The following is a 13,878-nucleotide window of genomic DNA, read 5'->3' on the forward strand; positions in this document are numbered from 1 at the left end:
TGTTTTCTCTCTCTCTATCTCTCTCGCTCACTCTCTCCCTCCCTCTGCTCCCTCCCTCTCTTTCTTCAAAATCATATGTATACATATGTATACACATGTACATATTTATCCATGTATTATATATAATTGTACAATTTTGAGTCTTAAAAATATGTAAAGACATATAAATAATGTTGTTTCTTTTACCAAAGCTATTCAATGATAATTTTTCTTTTTGGTAATATACATTGTAAAGAAGGTATTTAGTCTGTTGATCCGAGAGAAGTTAAAGGAAACAATAGACCAATAGTATCTGCTTCATAGTAGACATCTGGGATCTGTCCAGAGGTGTCCAGAGAACTTTTTACAAGCCTCTGAAGCCACACTGTTAAAGGCAGGTGATTCAGCTTCCACAGGCCAAGTGGCTATAGTACAGTCGTCCTGAGTTAAGTACAGGATAGCTTTTTAAAATCATGATACTTTGTCCAGCTTTTTTTTTTAAAAAAATTTAAATTTTTAACTTTTTACAATGTAATACTAATCTTAGTGTACAATATCAAAATGCCAGAGTAGTGACTGTCTTTTAACTCCTCTGTCTAGAAGGCAGGGTGAGAGGGCATCTCATTTTGTCTGCTCCCTACTGGGAATTTTCAATGCTGTTAGAGCTTAGAGATATGAATTTGGAAGGCTGAACCAAACCTAATGATCACCAATAAATGCGTTTCTCAACCCAAAGTATTTTACCAAATCTTTTGTAGCCGCTGCTTTGAACTCTAGATTGGGAGGTAGTTCATGTCTTCCAGTGGTAGATTCCACATGAGCAAGTCAAGACTGCAGGCTCGGCAGTAGTCAGCTTCCCACTGTTGAGTCAGAACTGAGCTAAGTCAACTGAACGAATGAAATCTTGGTTCATGACTCCTGAGGTTTCAGGCTATGCTTGGTGGGGTTCCTTGCTTTGGGCTGGTGATAAAGCACATGATGGAGCCAAGATGTTCACCTCGTGTCACCTAGAAATTGGCGAGAAAGATTGGAAAGAGGGCAGTGTGCTGATAACACCTTCACTGCCACACACCAGTATAGCTCACTGCATTCCAGTAAGCTTTGTGTCATGAAGGTGATAAAGTAGAGTGATAACTGAGCCTTTTAGAGGATGTATAAGATGTAGACCATAATGCTTTTAGCCTAGATGGTTACTTCTCAATAGTTTTATTTTCCATACTCATTCCTTTATTAACCAAGATTTGACAAATCCTAGAGGATGTAAGCAGAAATATTTACCCACAGTTGGTAAGCACAAGAACTTTTCCAAAGTAGACTTCAAATAGGTTGCTTAGATTACTATTAATTATTGCTCTAGTCATTTTTAATTTTGCCAGGATGTTCTTTTTATGGACTATTTAATTAGCATTGTTGTTTTGAAGAGGGACATAATTCATTTTTCAGTATTTGAGGACTGTAAATCCTTGCTCATTAGAACTACAAATGGATCCGTGTGAAAATTAAGTTAAGCTTCTTTACCTGTCCAAGCTTTATTTTTTTGCATTTGCTCATAAAATATTTTGTTGATTTACCACCTTTGTGCTCAACTGCTTCTTCAAGATATACCCATCATTGATCCACAGACTTGTGAAGCATTTTATAAACGTCCAACCTTCAGACTTCTCTAGATTGGTTTGAGCCAGTCAGTTTGTTGTCTTTGTTGCAGGAGTCTGATGGCCAAGGCTGCCCCTTCTGTCGCTGTGAGATAAAAGGAACGGAGCCCATCATTGTGGACCCCTTCGACCCCAGAGATGAAGGCTCCAGGTGCTGCAGCATCATTGACCCTTTCAGCATCCCCATGCTTGACTTGGACGATGACGATGATCGAGAGGAGTCTTTGATGATGAACAGGCTGGCGAGTGTTCGAAAGGTAAACGTGAGTGCACGAGTGCAGCTTGTGTGCTACAATTAATACTATTTAATTAGTAGTACCAATCAATTAGTCTCTATGTGTGTCCTTGGCTGAGAAAGCATTGTTGATTTAAAACTAAGGTTCAAATATAAGCAGTATTCCCTTTTTCAAAAAAAGTATAGCCCTCATTCCCCATCATGGAAATTTCTCTTTGCAGCTGATAAAGACAACTGCCCCCCCCCGCCCCCGCCCCAAAATCCCACAATGAAGTGTTAGAGTTGTGCAGCCCAGTCCCAGTCAATGCACCCACAGAACACCCCTGCAGCTAAAGCTTGGGGAACACTGCAAAGTGGGGAAAAGATGGGAGGAACCAGAGGACTGTGGATTTTCTTTCAATCTAACAATCTCAGAAGGAGGGAGTCTCGCCAACGTGACTGGGTAACATGAGCAGAACAAGGACAACAATAAATAAAAGTGGATGGGGGAAGACCATGAGGCCTCAACCATACACACATAACCACAGACAGCTAAGGAATACAGAGTGGAGAAATAGTCTTTCCCAGAGAAAAGTCCACCAATAGTTTATCCAATGATCAACAGTCAGCCCTGAAAACATACATACAAGTAATATTATACAGACTGAGTGGGTTATATTTAAAAGTAAGTGTGTGTGTGTGTGTGTGTGTGTGTGTGTGTGTGTGTGTGTGTGTCTCAATGATTAGTAAGGAAAGAGGCCAGACATTTGAAAGAGAGCAAGGAGAGGTATTTTGGGGAGGTTTGGAGGGAGGAAATGGAGGTTTGTGTGATTATATATTCTCAAAAATAAAAATAATAATTTGAAACACTACATTCAGTATTAATCAGTTCAGAAAAATATTAGATGAAGGGGAATAATTTGTTTAAACCTAGTGGGAGTCAGATGAGAACATTTGTATAAAATTAAAAATCCAAGAATGAGATTAACAAATGTGGAGAAAAATAGAAGATAGGAAGTTATTTTATTTGAAATAGTAAGATTGTACTTGATTACCATTTTTGTTGAATATAAAAGTGTCCAGAAACGACATCCTGCTGCTCTATCTATAAGAAGTCGCATAAAATCATCTCAGTGAATGCACTATAACTTAAGATTTGCTGGTTAAGTTAGAGCACTGACCTTATGAACTGAAAGTAACTGCTCCAGCCCATCAGTGATTACTTCACAAAAGAATCAGCGTGGCAGTTGAATAATTTAGAAATCAGAAATGGTGGGTAGATGGCTAGATCTCAGACTGCCCTTTGTATAGAAATACATATGAAATCCAAATTACATGGAGAAGTTGAATGCTGTGGACCTCAGAAGTGGCATTGGTTGCTATGAGAGCATCTGTAATTACGGGAACCATCTCCCTCCTGGCTCCTGCAGACATGACTACTCAGCCACATCCCTCTGAGGTTCACATTGGCCTATGAGCTTTCCAACAAAGCCTTAAGGAGAGCCCTTTGCCACTGAGGTGGAGTGGTGATGATGGCAGCCACTTTAGGAACTTCAACCTATGCCCCTATTACTATACAGTTGGGAAAGAGTAGGTGCAGAGTCCAGAGGAGGCCATTTCTACAGCTAATTCAAGGCTGATTCAAATATTGCTGAAGAAAACTCTTGGAATTTCTGTCCGGGAGTTCCACACTGACCTCAGACATTCCATTATCCTATTTACTTGAAAAATCTTACATGTGCAGGTAGGTTGACATCACCAGTGTCACTATGCTCCAATTCAGCTTTGAGCTGAAAGGATGTTGGTTCTTCACCCTGTTAGATGTACATAAGTTCCATAAGGTAACTCATAGGCTGGTGTTTTTCTCCCCTTTTGGGGATAACATCTGTTGAGTTTTGTTTTGCTTTGTTTAATTATATGGCCTCTTTGACCCAAGAGAAAGTTGTTACTCCTCAGTAACTCTAAATAATGAATACAGAAGAAAGAAGTCTCAAAGAGAATTACAATTTGAGCGTCCAGACAACTAACATTCAGCCTTCCAGATAAAGGGAGCAGTGAACCAGCTCTGTAACAGGATAGAACTAGCTCTGTAACAGGATAGAACCAGCTCTGTAACAGGATAGAACTAGAACCCTCTGAAGCAAACTACTTAGCACCCTTCCCATAATCTGCATCCTCTTGCAAAGCACGACAGCAACAGCCATTTCCTATAATAACTGTTGAAATGATCCAATGAGGTCACATATTTAAGAGGCTAACACATTGTAACGTCAGTTGGACCACAAATAGTGGCTATTTTATTGCCTGTATTAATTGAAATTAAGAAAGCCGCAGATTGTGACCCACTTCCCAGTCTGAGTTAGTACAGATCATTGCATCCTGTCCATATAAAAGGAGCTACACTGGCACATCAGGGATGATGCTTCCCCATCCAAGAAGACATCAGGGACCCAGCTCACTGTTCTGCCAGTCTGGCCATGCCTCATGTCCTGCGTGAGAGTCATTCAAAATCAAGAAAGGATGCAGACTGACAGTGAGAATAAAGGAGCGGATGCTGTAACATTGCCTTTATTGATTGATGGGACTTTCTCCCTTGAAGTAACAATTTGCATATCAAGTGAAATGTGTTGAGGTGATAATGAAGCAATAACATAGTCACTTTGATTCCTATCTCTTGATCTGCTCAGCCTAAAATATTCCTTACCTGACCCTTTCAGAAAGCTTGTTGCCCCAGGTATAGCTTTCAGGGTGCACTTAGTTTATTGAGTGCCAGCCTGGGTAACCTCCGATGGCAGGAAAGCATTTGAGAAACCCACAACAGCTCAGACAGTTCAGACAATTTCTGGGGCACCGGTTTCTAGCTAGGAAGAAGGCATTTCTGTTTTTCTGACTAAAGTTCAGAGTTCTACAAGAAGATTGGGGTGTGGCTGCAAGAAAAATTCTCTCGAGAACTTTGTGTACCTTGCTACTTAGAGAAGGAGAAAACACCTGTCTTATGTCAGTTTGAATTAAATTGAAGCTTAGGCCTCATCTCATAGGACTCTAGTACTACAAACTGAGAATGGAGTACAAGGTGAGGGACAGGGCTGCCTTCTGTCCTCTCCAGCCTCTCCTGATTGGTTCTTCCTGGGACCCTGCGAGGTGTCTATTTGGAAAATGAGAGACTTTCAGTAATCCTCTCTCTGTGTTGTTTAACCCAAGAGAAGGATGCTCTCCTGCATTCTTGGCTCACATCTCTCAATGATTCTGTGACCTTCAGTGTTCCACTCCCCTACAGCAGTCAGATATTTTAGAAATGCAATTAAATTGCCGTTCTTTAGTTTTAATTTGATGTCATGATTTAATTAAGTGGCTCTTATGTCTACTAATCTGTCTAGTCAGTTAAGCAGATCATGACTTTTGTATTATTTCACCAACCTTTGCCACTTAGCTTTCATCCTTAGTTTTGGTATGGGTGCAAGCATAAATTCTTTCTGAGTAGTTGGAAAAATATTGCTGCAAAATCATGTTTCTATGCTGTGTTTATGTGTTTTAGTACAGCTGCTGTGTAGACTTATTACAGAAGACTATAAGTGCTAAAACCAGGCCACGTCTAATGTTTTTGTCACCAAGACACACTCAGTAATTATCTAAAATAAACCAATCAATGCATGTGCATCTTCTGTCTGAGGGTGGTTACCTGATCAAATCTCGTGCTTTAAAAAAGAAAATCATTTTAATTTTAAAAAGAAAAAGTTCAGTAGATTTTATCCAGAAGTGAGTTAGAAAACAGATTATAAACAACTCCTAACATTGACATAGGACACTCTTCATGCATGCTCTTCCTGTTTTGTAAGCATCATCAACTTATTCTGTATTTTTTTTATTTTTAGTCTTGCTTTCCCAACTCAGGAGCGATGTGCATCACTGACCAACAGGAAGATTCAATGTTCTAATCTGCTACTTCCGTTGCTCGTCTTTCTCTCCTTTCATAAACTGGTTGATGACCGTATTGTGCGATCGTTCCTGCCTGTCTTAAGCCTTTTGCCTTTATTAAAGTAATACTCCTTCCATCATTACATAGAGAACTGAGCCAACTGTAGTTTCCCGTTACCATGGAGATTTCACACTTCCAGTATTTGTAAGTTGCCCATACAGATTGTTTCCTTAGCATTCTTTCATTAGTAAAATATATTTGGTAAAAATGGTGGTTCAAATAAGCAGAGAGAATCTGTGACTGTAAAATGATGAGTTGTTGCCTTTCTAGATAGGAAGTCGTTTTATGATTTCATTCAAAAGTGTTTTAAGATTTTGTCCAGATTGGGGCCATTATCTAAGTTTCTGAGTTATGAGATTTCCCAAGTAATTTGTTCTGCGTGCTGTGAGCCCCAGGAAGTAGTATAGGTATGATGGGTGGGAATGTTGGAGTTTTCTCTGTTATTACAGGGACAATAAGATACCCATAATGCTAGTCAGATAACTTCTTAATATTGGAAAAGATCAGCAAATTCTTCTTTTAATTGTTTTATTTATTTACATTCCAAATGTTGCACCCCCTTCCCCGTTCCCCCTCCAAGAGTTCTTCATCCCGTTCCCCCTCCTCTTTGCCTCTAAGAGGGTGCTCCTACCCCCCCCCCCCGCCCCCCAACACACACACACTGTATTCCTCTTCCCTGGGGCATCAAGTCTCTATAGGATTAGATTCATCCTCTCCCACTGACGCCAGACAGTGCAGTCCTCTGCTACATATGTGCCAGGCGCCACAGACCAGTCCAGTCCATGTATGCTCCTGGTTGATAGCTTAGTCCCTAGGAGTTCCCAGGAGTCTGGGTTAGTTGATACTGTTGGTCTTCCTATGGGGTTACCATCCTCTTCAGCATCTTCAATCCTTCCCCTAACTCTTCCATAGGGGTCCCCAACTTCAGTCCAATGATTGACTATATCTGCATCTGTCTCATTCAGCTGCTGACAGAACCTCCTTGAGGATAGCCATGCTAGGCTCCTGTCTCCAAGAACAATATAGCACCAGTAACAGTGTTAGAAATTGGTGCCTAACCATGTGATGTATCCCAATTTGGCCCAGTCATTGGTTAGCCTTTCCTTCAGTTTCCGCTCCATTTTTGTTTGTTCCTGCATTTTTGTAAACAAGAATAAATCTGGGCCCAACATTTTGAAGGTATGTTGGTGACACCATTCTTCCACTGGGTACCCTGTCTATGTACTAGAGGTGGTCTCTCCAGTTTCCATGTCCCCACTGTTGGGCATTTCGGCTAAAGTCATCTCCATCAAGTTCTGGGAACCTCTCACATCCCAGGTCTCTGGAACTTTCTAGAGGTTCCCCCTCCTCCCACTCCACACAGCTGCATATTTCCATTTATTCTTCTAGTCCCCCGGGCCAATCTTTTGTCTCCCCCTCCCCTAGAATTTTTTTAATAGTTTGTTCGTAGAATTAATATTTAATAAATCCTGGCGGCAGATTCGATACCTGGATCAATGGTTTATGTATCCGAATGAAAGACTCACACATTGCCTTTATATTTGAATATGCCTAAACTAACTCAATAGCTGGACCACTGCCTAACCTCCATGAGGTTAATCTACCTTCTGACAATAATCCCAAGTTTTTATTACTAAGTTTTATATTCTATTTTGGCTGCTCTGGGCTCCGCTCTCCTGGCTCCTTCACGTGGCAGCCATGCCTCTCTGTACTGCACTCTTCTTAGGCGTGGCATCACTCCTCTCCTCGACACTCCCCTGGCATGAAGGGTCTTTCTCCCAGAGGACTAATATATAATGTCATTAATACCATCAAACTTACAACTGCCTTCATTTTGATAATTACAACAACTCATGTCAATTGAAACCATTTCAAACAGTTATTATTCCTTGAGATAAGTTTTCTCTATTTCTGTGCCTTTGTTTCCTACATTTGAGATCAAACGTCTTGGTTAGAATACATTACTTGCCAAATATATAAAATAATTGAGAAGAGTTAACAACTTACATGTAAAGTAAAGCAATTGATGAGGTCAACTTGTAAGTGAACCTGAATTAGTTCTGTTGCATTGAGCACTGTATTTTCTAAAAAAAGCAAAGTCAAATGAAACAAAAACAAAACTCCCAGTTTTTCTTTCACTAAGATCGATCATTTGATGTGTGTCATTATAGGTGACTGGCAAACACAACTGTACATCACTCCAAAATTATTTGAATATATAGCATAGGAGGAAAAGCAAGCATTTGAATGCTAACGCCCCACCTTGTGTCCACCTCAACTGGCAGATTTGAGCTTCCTGAGGGGCAAGTCTGTCCCTTCCTTTCAGTTTCAGGGACTCCTGGTGTTGGTGAGCACAGGGTAGCCCTCTGAGCACTGTTTAGTGCTTGGTGACCTGCTGATGCTGTTCCTAACTGTGCTTCTCCGAGCCACACGAGTCCCACGGCCACGTGTCTCAGTCTAGCTTTGTGCTTAGTGTCTGTGCGTCTGGCACTCTTCCCCTCCTTGTGTTAGATACACCTGTTAAGGAGAAGGGTGAATGGGTTAAAACTAGAAACGACAATAGAATCATGCGGAAGGCAAGCATCAATTGTTACATTAGTTTTTACATAGTGAAAGTTAAAACTCCTTAGAACAGTGCTGTCCTGCTGAGAATTAAATATTATTATCTTGATTTGTCCATGAGATTGATTAGATTTTACTACTCTTGCCTTTTTATGGTGAAATTATATTGATTTAGCAAAACCTGGCTGCATTCTGTAATATCTCGTTACCCAAATGGTAGTCCTGCATTATTTCTTCAGTACAAGCCTATCCCCAAAATAATTTACTGCTAAAACATGGTTCATGCTTTAAACCACACAGAAAATGCAAAGCTGTTAAGATGTCAGGTAAATACTCTTTTAAGCGTTAAATAATTTAGGTAAGTTTATGGTATACTTATTTTCTGTATTGGAGGTAAATTTTTAAAAATTAAGAATTCTGCACATTAGAGAGAAGAACAGCAGTCTCCAAGCAGTAATTGTTTGCTCATTGTTCTGTCTGATGTAAGGAGAAATAGGGGTTTCAGGTGGAAGGAAGCCTTTGCCCACTGGCTGAAATTTGTTCCTTTAATTCCCGAGTGTTCTTGCTTCTCCGCCATCTCTGTGGAACCATTTCTGAATCATATGTCACCCTTCCCTGCCTTCTCAAAATTGCTTATGCGGCTGAGTGAACCAAAGGTCACATGAAGCCACTAAATGCAACACAACTTATTTCTAGAAACTTAAACTTTGCAACAGGATTTAAGGTTGTATCGCAGGAAGAGAGAGGGGATGCAAATTTAAATTAAAATCATACATATACTTGCATCAAGTTGTGAAATTCACACAAGTGTTTAAGGTAAAATGTAAAACTTCAAAGAAATTTAGAGATTAAAGTGGCTATTCACCAGCCAGGAACTGGTGACCCTCCTACTAGAGGCCCTGCAAGGAGAGTCAGTGTCACATTGCATGCTTAGCAGAGTTTATTACTTTAATAGAGATGTGCCCTGGGTTAGAGCTGCATGTGACACACTCTGTAGTACTGTAAAGTAGCCCTTCTGGCAATTTTGTTGTTTAGTTCCCTGACAGACGGTAAAGTACAGTCAGCCATCCCTGTAACTGTGCTCCGTGTATAAGTTTATCGCCTGCTCAGCGTTTTCCTTATGTCTGCTAGGTGGTATCTGAGAAGTCCCAGAGCAGAGCCCCAGTGGAACATAGATATTGACTGTGTTGGCTTGGATAACGATGGTCCCTATAAGTAGGCATCCGAAGACAGTGGAACAGTTTGGGAAGTATTAACAAGTGTGACCTTGTCACAGACAAGTATGTCACTGGGGATGAGCTTTCAGGGTTCAAAAGGCCACATCATCTCCAGTGTCTGTCAGTCTCCCCCGCTCAACCCCTGTGTGTGTGTGTGTGTGTGTGTGTGTGTGTGTGTGTGTGTGTGTGTGTGAGAGAGAGAGAGACAGAGAGAGACAGACAAACAGACAGATAGACAGACAGACAGACAGGTAAATAGATGATAGATAGATAGATAGATAGATAGATAGATAGATAGATAGATAGAGAGAGAGAAAGAGAGAAAGAGAGAAAGAGAGAAAGAGAGAAAGAGAGAAAGAGAGAAAGAAAGAAAGAAAGAAAGAAAGAAAGAAAGAAAGAAAGAAAGAAAGAAAGAAAGAAAGACAGACTTTTGTCTGTTTTTCTCCATCTTTTGCTTCTGGATCAAAATGTAAGCTCTTAGCTACTACTCCAGTGCCATACCTGCCTGCCTGCCTGCCTGCTTGCCTGCCTGCTGCCATGATGGTCATGGACCATCTGAAACTATGAGTCCCAAATTAAATACCTTCTTTCTATAAGGTCATCGTGTTTTAAGATAGCAGTAGAACAGTATCTAAGAAACCAGCCTACCTTCTCTCCACAGTGGACTAACTATGTCTTAGTGAGGCAGCAGGATGGCCACACTACTTCTCTCAGAGAATGCCAAGAAATGCTTACCACATGTTTCATTTTCAGTTTCTTCCCAGTGTCTCAATTTGAATTTCTTTCAAATGCTTACAGGTTGAGGCTTCTGGGAGCTTGGCTGTGGAGAAATATGCTGCATTGGTTCTATACCATGTGCTTCATATAACCTTTTGCTTATTACTGAAATGGGGCAGTGCTAGAGATAAGGAAGAATAGAGAACATTAACTGTCTGTGCCTAACCATAAACTGTGTGAAAATGTTTGAGTGTGAACTAAACATTGTCATTGTGTGTAACTTCTGAATAATACTTTATACTAGCTATTTTAAATACTTTTAATTTCTGATGTGCCCACAACTTAATACAATAAATGAAGACCAAGATAATAGTTGGAAGCAAAGAAAATAGACTTAAAATATTTTCTTCTATTTTATGTGGTTAAAAAATTACCTCTATTCATTAATCCTCAGGCATTTAGAGAGGAATATTGACTCTCTGAATCCTTCCCATCATGCTTATTATAATACAAGCATCTCCCTTGTTCAAATATGAAATTCATTAAGTAGAGATCTTGCTCGAAGTATCATAAGGCGACTTTGATTATCTCTGTATTGTTAGAACTCTCATTAGTTATTGGGAGCTTTTCTCCTGCTCCATTTTTATAATAACCTGCCTAGACTTAGAGCTCCTTAGCAGATGTCTCGCCATTTCCATAATAATGGATCTCATTAAAGCGTCTTCTAAAGTCGTTCTTTAAAGGTGTGGAGAAAGGGAAAAGTGACTCCAGTGGGTGAGCCCCCCACCCCCAATGGTTAGCAATTGCTGAGCAAGAGGCAGTGAAGTTTAAATGCTTTGCCTCTTCGGCTTGTTCCGTGAAGATTTTCTGTTAAAGTCACAGATGTGGATCCTGCCGTCTGTATGGCGGTCACTAACATTGTGTCTTACGTAGTAAAACACATTGCACATTTTGTCAGAGAAGTAAATGAGTAAGGGGGATTGGTAGGCATAAGCACATGAAACTGTGGTTCTGATATTTCTAGAGTCTCCAAATCCCTGCCCGTGGAAGATGTAAACTTAGGAGATGAGGTTAGACACATAGGCTGATGAGGTAATCTGGAGACAGAAATCAAGGCCTGTGGATTCTGACCAGAGCTGAAAGGAAAAGATCGGGTTCTGAGGGTACTAACGGTGGCAGAGACCCAAAATCAAGATTAACAAATGATTTGTTACTCATTTCCCTAAACTGGAAAGAATGGCCCGTTCTCCCCAGTGTGAATGGTTTGAATGTTATATCATAAATTCTTTGTATTAATGCCACACATAATAGTTAATTTCTCAGTAAGTCTGTCTGTCACTTATTCTGTAATGGAAAATCTGTATGGTCTTTTCTTTAAAGTCTAATGTTAAGGCTACATTATAATACAGACAGACAATGAGCCCAGAACAAGTCCTCACAGCAGGGTAATGATTGTTAAATGCCAGGGTATCTATTCAAAGCACCTTGAGAACTGCGTTCTGGGATCATATTTAATGGTGGTTAGATTCTCTTGGTATAGTGCTAAGCAGTGTAGAGCAGATTCAAAACTGCATTTTTGGTAAGTAACAAGCATCAATAGCAATTTGTAGGAATTAATTTAAAGTTTACATAGTGAAAGTATATATTATTTGCATTAGAGAGCTAATAAGTGAAACAAATTGAAAAACATGTGTGGAAATTGGCACCATGTCCAGGGAAACATTATCAGTTACAAAGAATGTGCCAATATGCATACTTCTAAACTTTGCACATTATAATTTGGGGTTTCTGACTTTTAAACTCTGCCTTAGAAAAACATGATCATAGAAAAGTCACTTCTAAATTTGGTTTCGTATTGATCACTGTTAGTACAAGAAAACAATCCACCAAGTGTTTCTGTTTTAATATGTTTGTAATAGAAGACTTCTATTCTTAATATTTATGCTGATTTCAGTACTTTAAGCGATATTAGCGGTTTTTTGCTGTGATGGTGAAATTGCACATAAGCAGTGGGAGAAGATGCTTCTCTTACGTACCACTGCAAATTCTTTTTCTCCCTATTTATTTTTAATTAGCACAGTTCTTTCATACTGTCATAAGTATGACAACTTTGGTTTGCACATGAATTTCTAGCTGTCTAACCCCAGGGTGTCACCAGTTTCTGACATCTCACTTGGCGGGCAGTATGTAGCTCTCCGCTTTACTAAGTCCTTGTGAGGACATTTCAGACAGTAGCTATCCTATGTCCTGTCCTGTGGGATACTAGCACTCACCTGCACTGTTAGGTTCATTTTCATACTCATTACCAAACACCCATCTATCCCAGTCCTACCCTCTGGTGCTCACTGTTTCTGCTGTCCTGTGAGTGGGCTTTTTTTTCACTTTCACATAGAGAATGCACAGCATCTGCCTTTTAGTATCTGCCTTAGCCCATAGGACCCTCTATGCATGTCACCACAGATATCCCTGAATAATACTCCACATTCTTTATCCATTGGTAGACACAGTGATTCCATATCTTGGCTGCTGTGAATAGTGCTGTTGTACGTAAGAGGAATACAAGACAACTCTTACACATAATGGCATCATATCTTTGGATGCTTACCTAGTGGCCGCTCAGATGATTTTTTTTTTAAAAAAGGATTTACAAGGGGGAATGTCATTCACCATCCCCTAAGTGTAGCTTGAGCAGTGACTCCCAGAGAGGACGAAGACCGTGACGCAGCATAGAACCTTGACTTCTGCAGCACATGCCCGGGCCCTCTGAGATTTGCATAGCTGCTTCTGATGAAAAGCATTTAGCTTCAGGACTTCCTTTCCATATGGAAGTTTAAGGAAAAAATATACTTGGTTGAACTGTGTGTGTTTTACATGTCTCCTTGTTTTAAGGCTGATCTCCGTTCCTAGTTTTCCCTGAGCAACATGTGGAATAAATGCACAGTGTGTAGAATCTGTTTACAGGTGTGAGAGAAACCCTTCAGTTTGTTCCCTTGGTTATCCTCCCCTCAAGGACCCCACTGAGATCTCCCGATCTGTCATTCATCATTTACTTTAACAAGTATGCAGCTGGCCTTCACTGTCCTCCTCAGCAAGGACAGGCTGTTCTTCCCTTTGCACACAGGTACCCAGCATCCTCTCTGCTTCTCTCCTAGTGCACGGACAGGCAGAACTCACCAGTCACATCGCCAGGCTCCTCACCCCTTGCCCAGAGAAGAAAGCCTCAGCCAGACCCTCTCCAGATCCCCCACCTCAGCCTGCCACCAGTGCCTCCCCGCCTAGATCTCATTCAGAAAGGCATCGTGCGCTCTCCGTGTGGCAGCCCCACAGGCTCGCCAAAGGTGAGTCAGCGCCTCCCTCGGGAACACAGCAGGCAGTTCTCTGGGCTTTCTGTGTACCTATATATTACTTAGGCTTGTTTATAACAACAGTGGTAAGTTTCTCATTTTATTTATACCAAGCCTGCTGTCATATCCCTTGCTTTATTGCTATAAAATTACTATGAAAGTTATATAATTACTCAGAGCCTGTCTATAGACCCCAGATTTGCTTAAGTAAATAGCA

At 40.6% G+C, this 13,878-nt stretch overlaps 1 protein-coding gene across 7 annotated transcripts in view; it reads left to right on the plus strand.

Moving 5' to 3' along the window:
* The window catches only part of Cblb (Casitas B-lineage lymphoma b), a 176,818-nt gene that overhangs the window by 119,597 nt on the left and 43,343 nt on the right, over positions 1 to 13,878 (plus strand). For all 7 annotated transcript variants that reach the window (XM_006521949.1, XM_006521948.1, XM_006521951.1 and 4 more), the window contains 2 exons: positions 1,685 to 1,888; positions 13,470 to 13,655. In XM_006521949.1, the coding sequence (XP_006522012.1) occupies positions 1,685 to 1,888; positions 13,470 to 13,655 (390 nt within the window). The remainder of the gene's footprint in view (positions 1 to 1,684; positions 1,889 to 13,469; positions 13,656 to 13,878) is intronic.

Source organism: Mus musculus, chromosome 16 (genome assembly GCF_000001635.26).
Source record: "Mus musculus strain C57BL/6J chromosome 16, GRCm38.p6 C57BL/6J".
Lineage (NCBI taxonomy): Eukaryota > Metazoa > Chordata > Mammalia > Rodentia > Muridae > Mus > Mus musculus.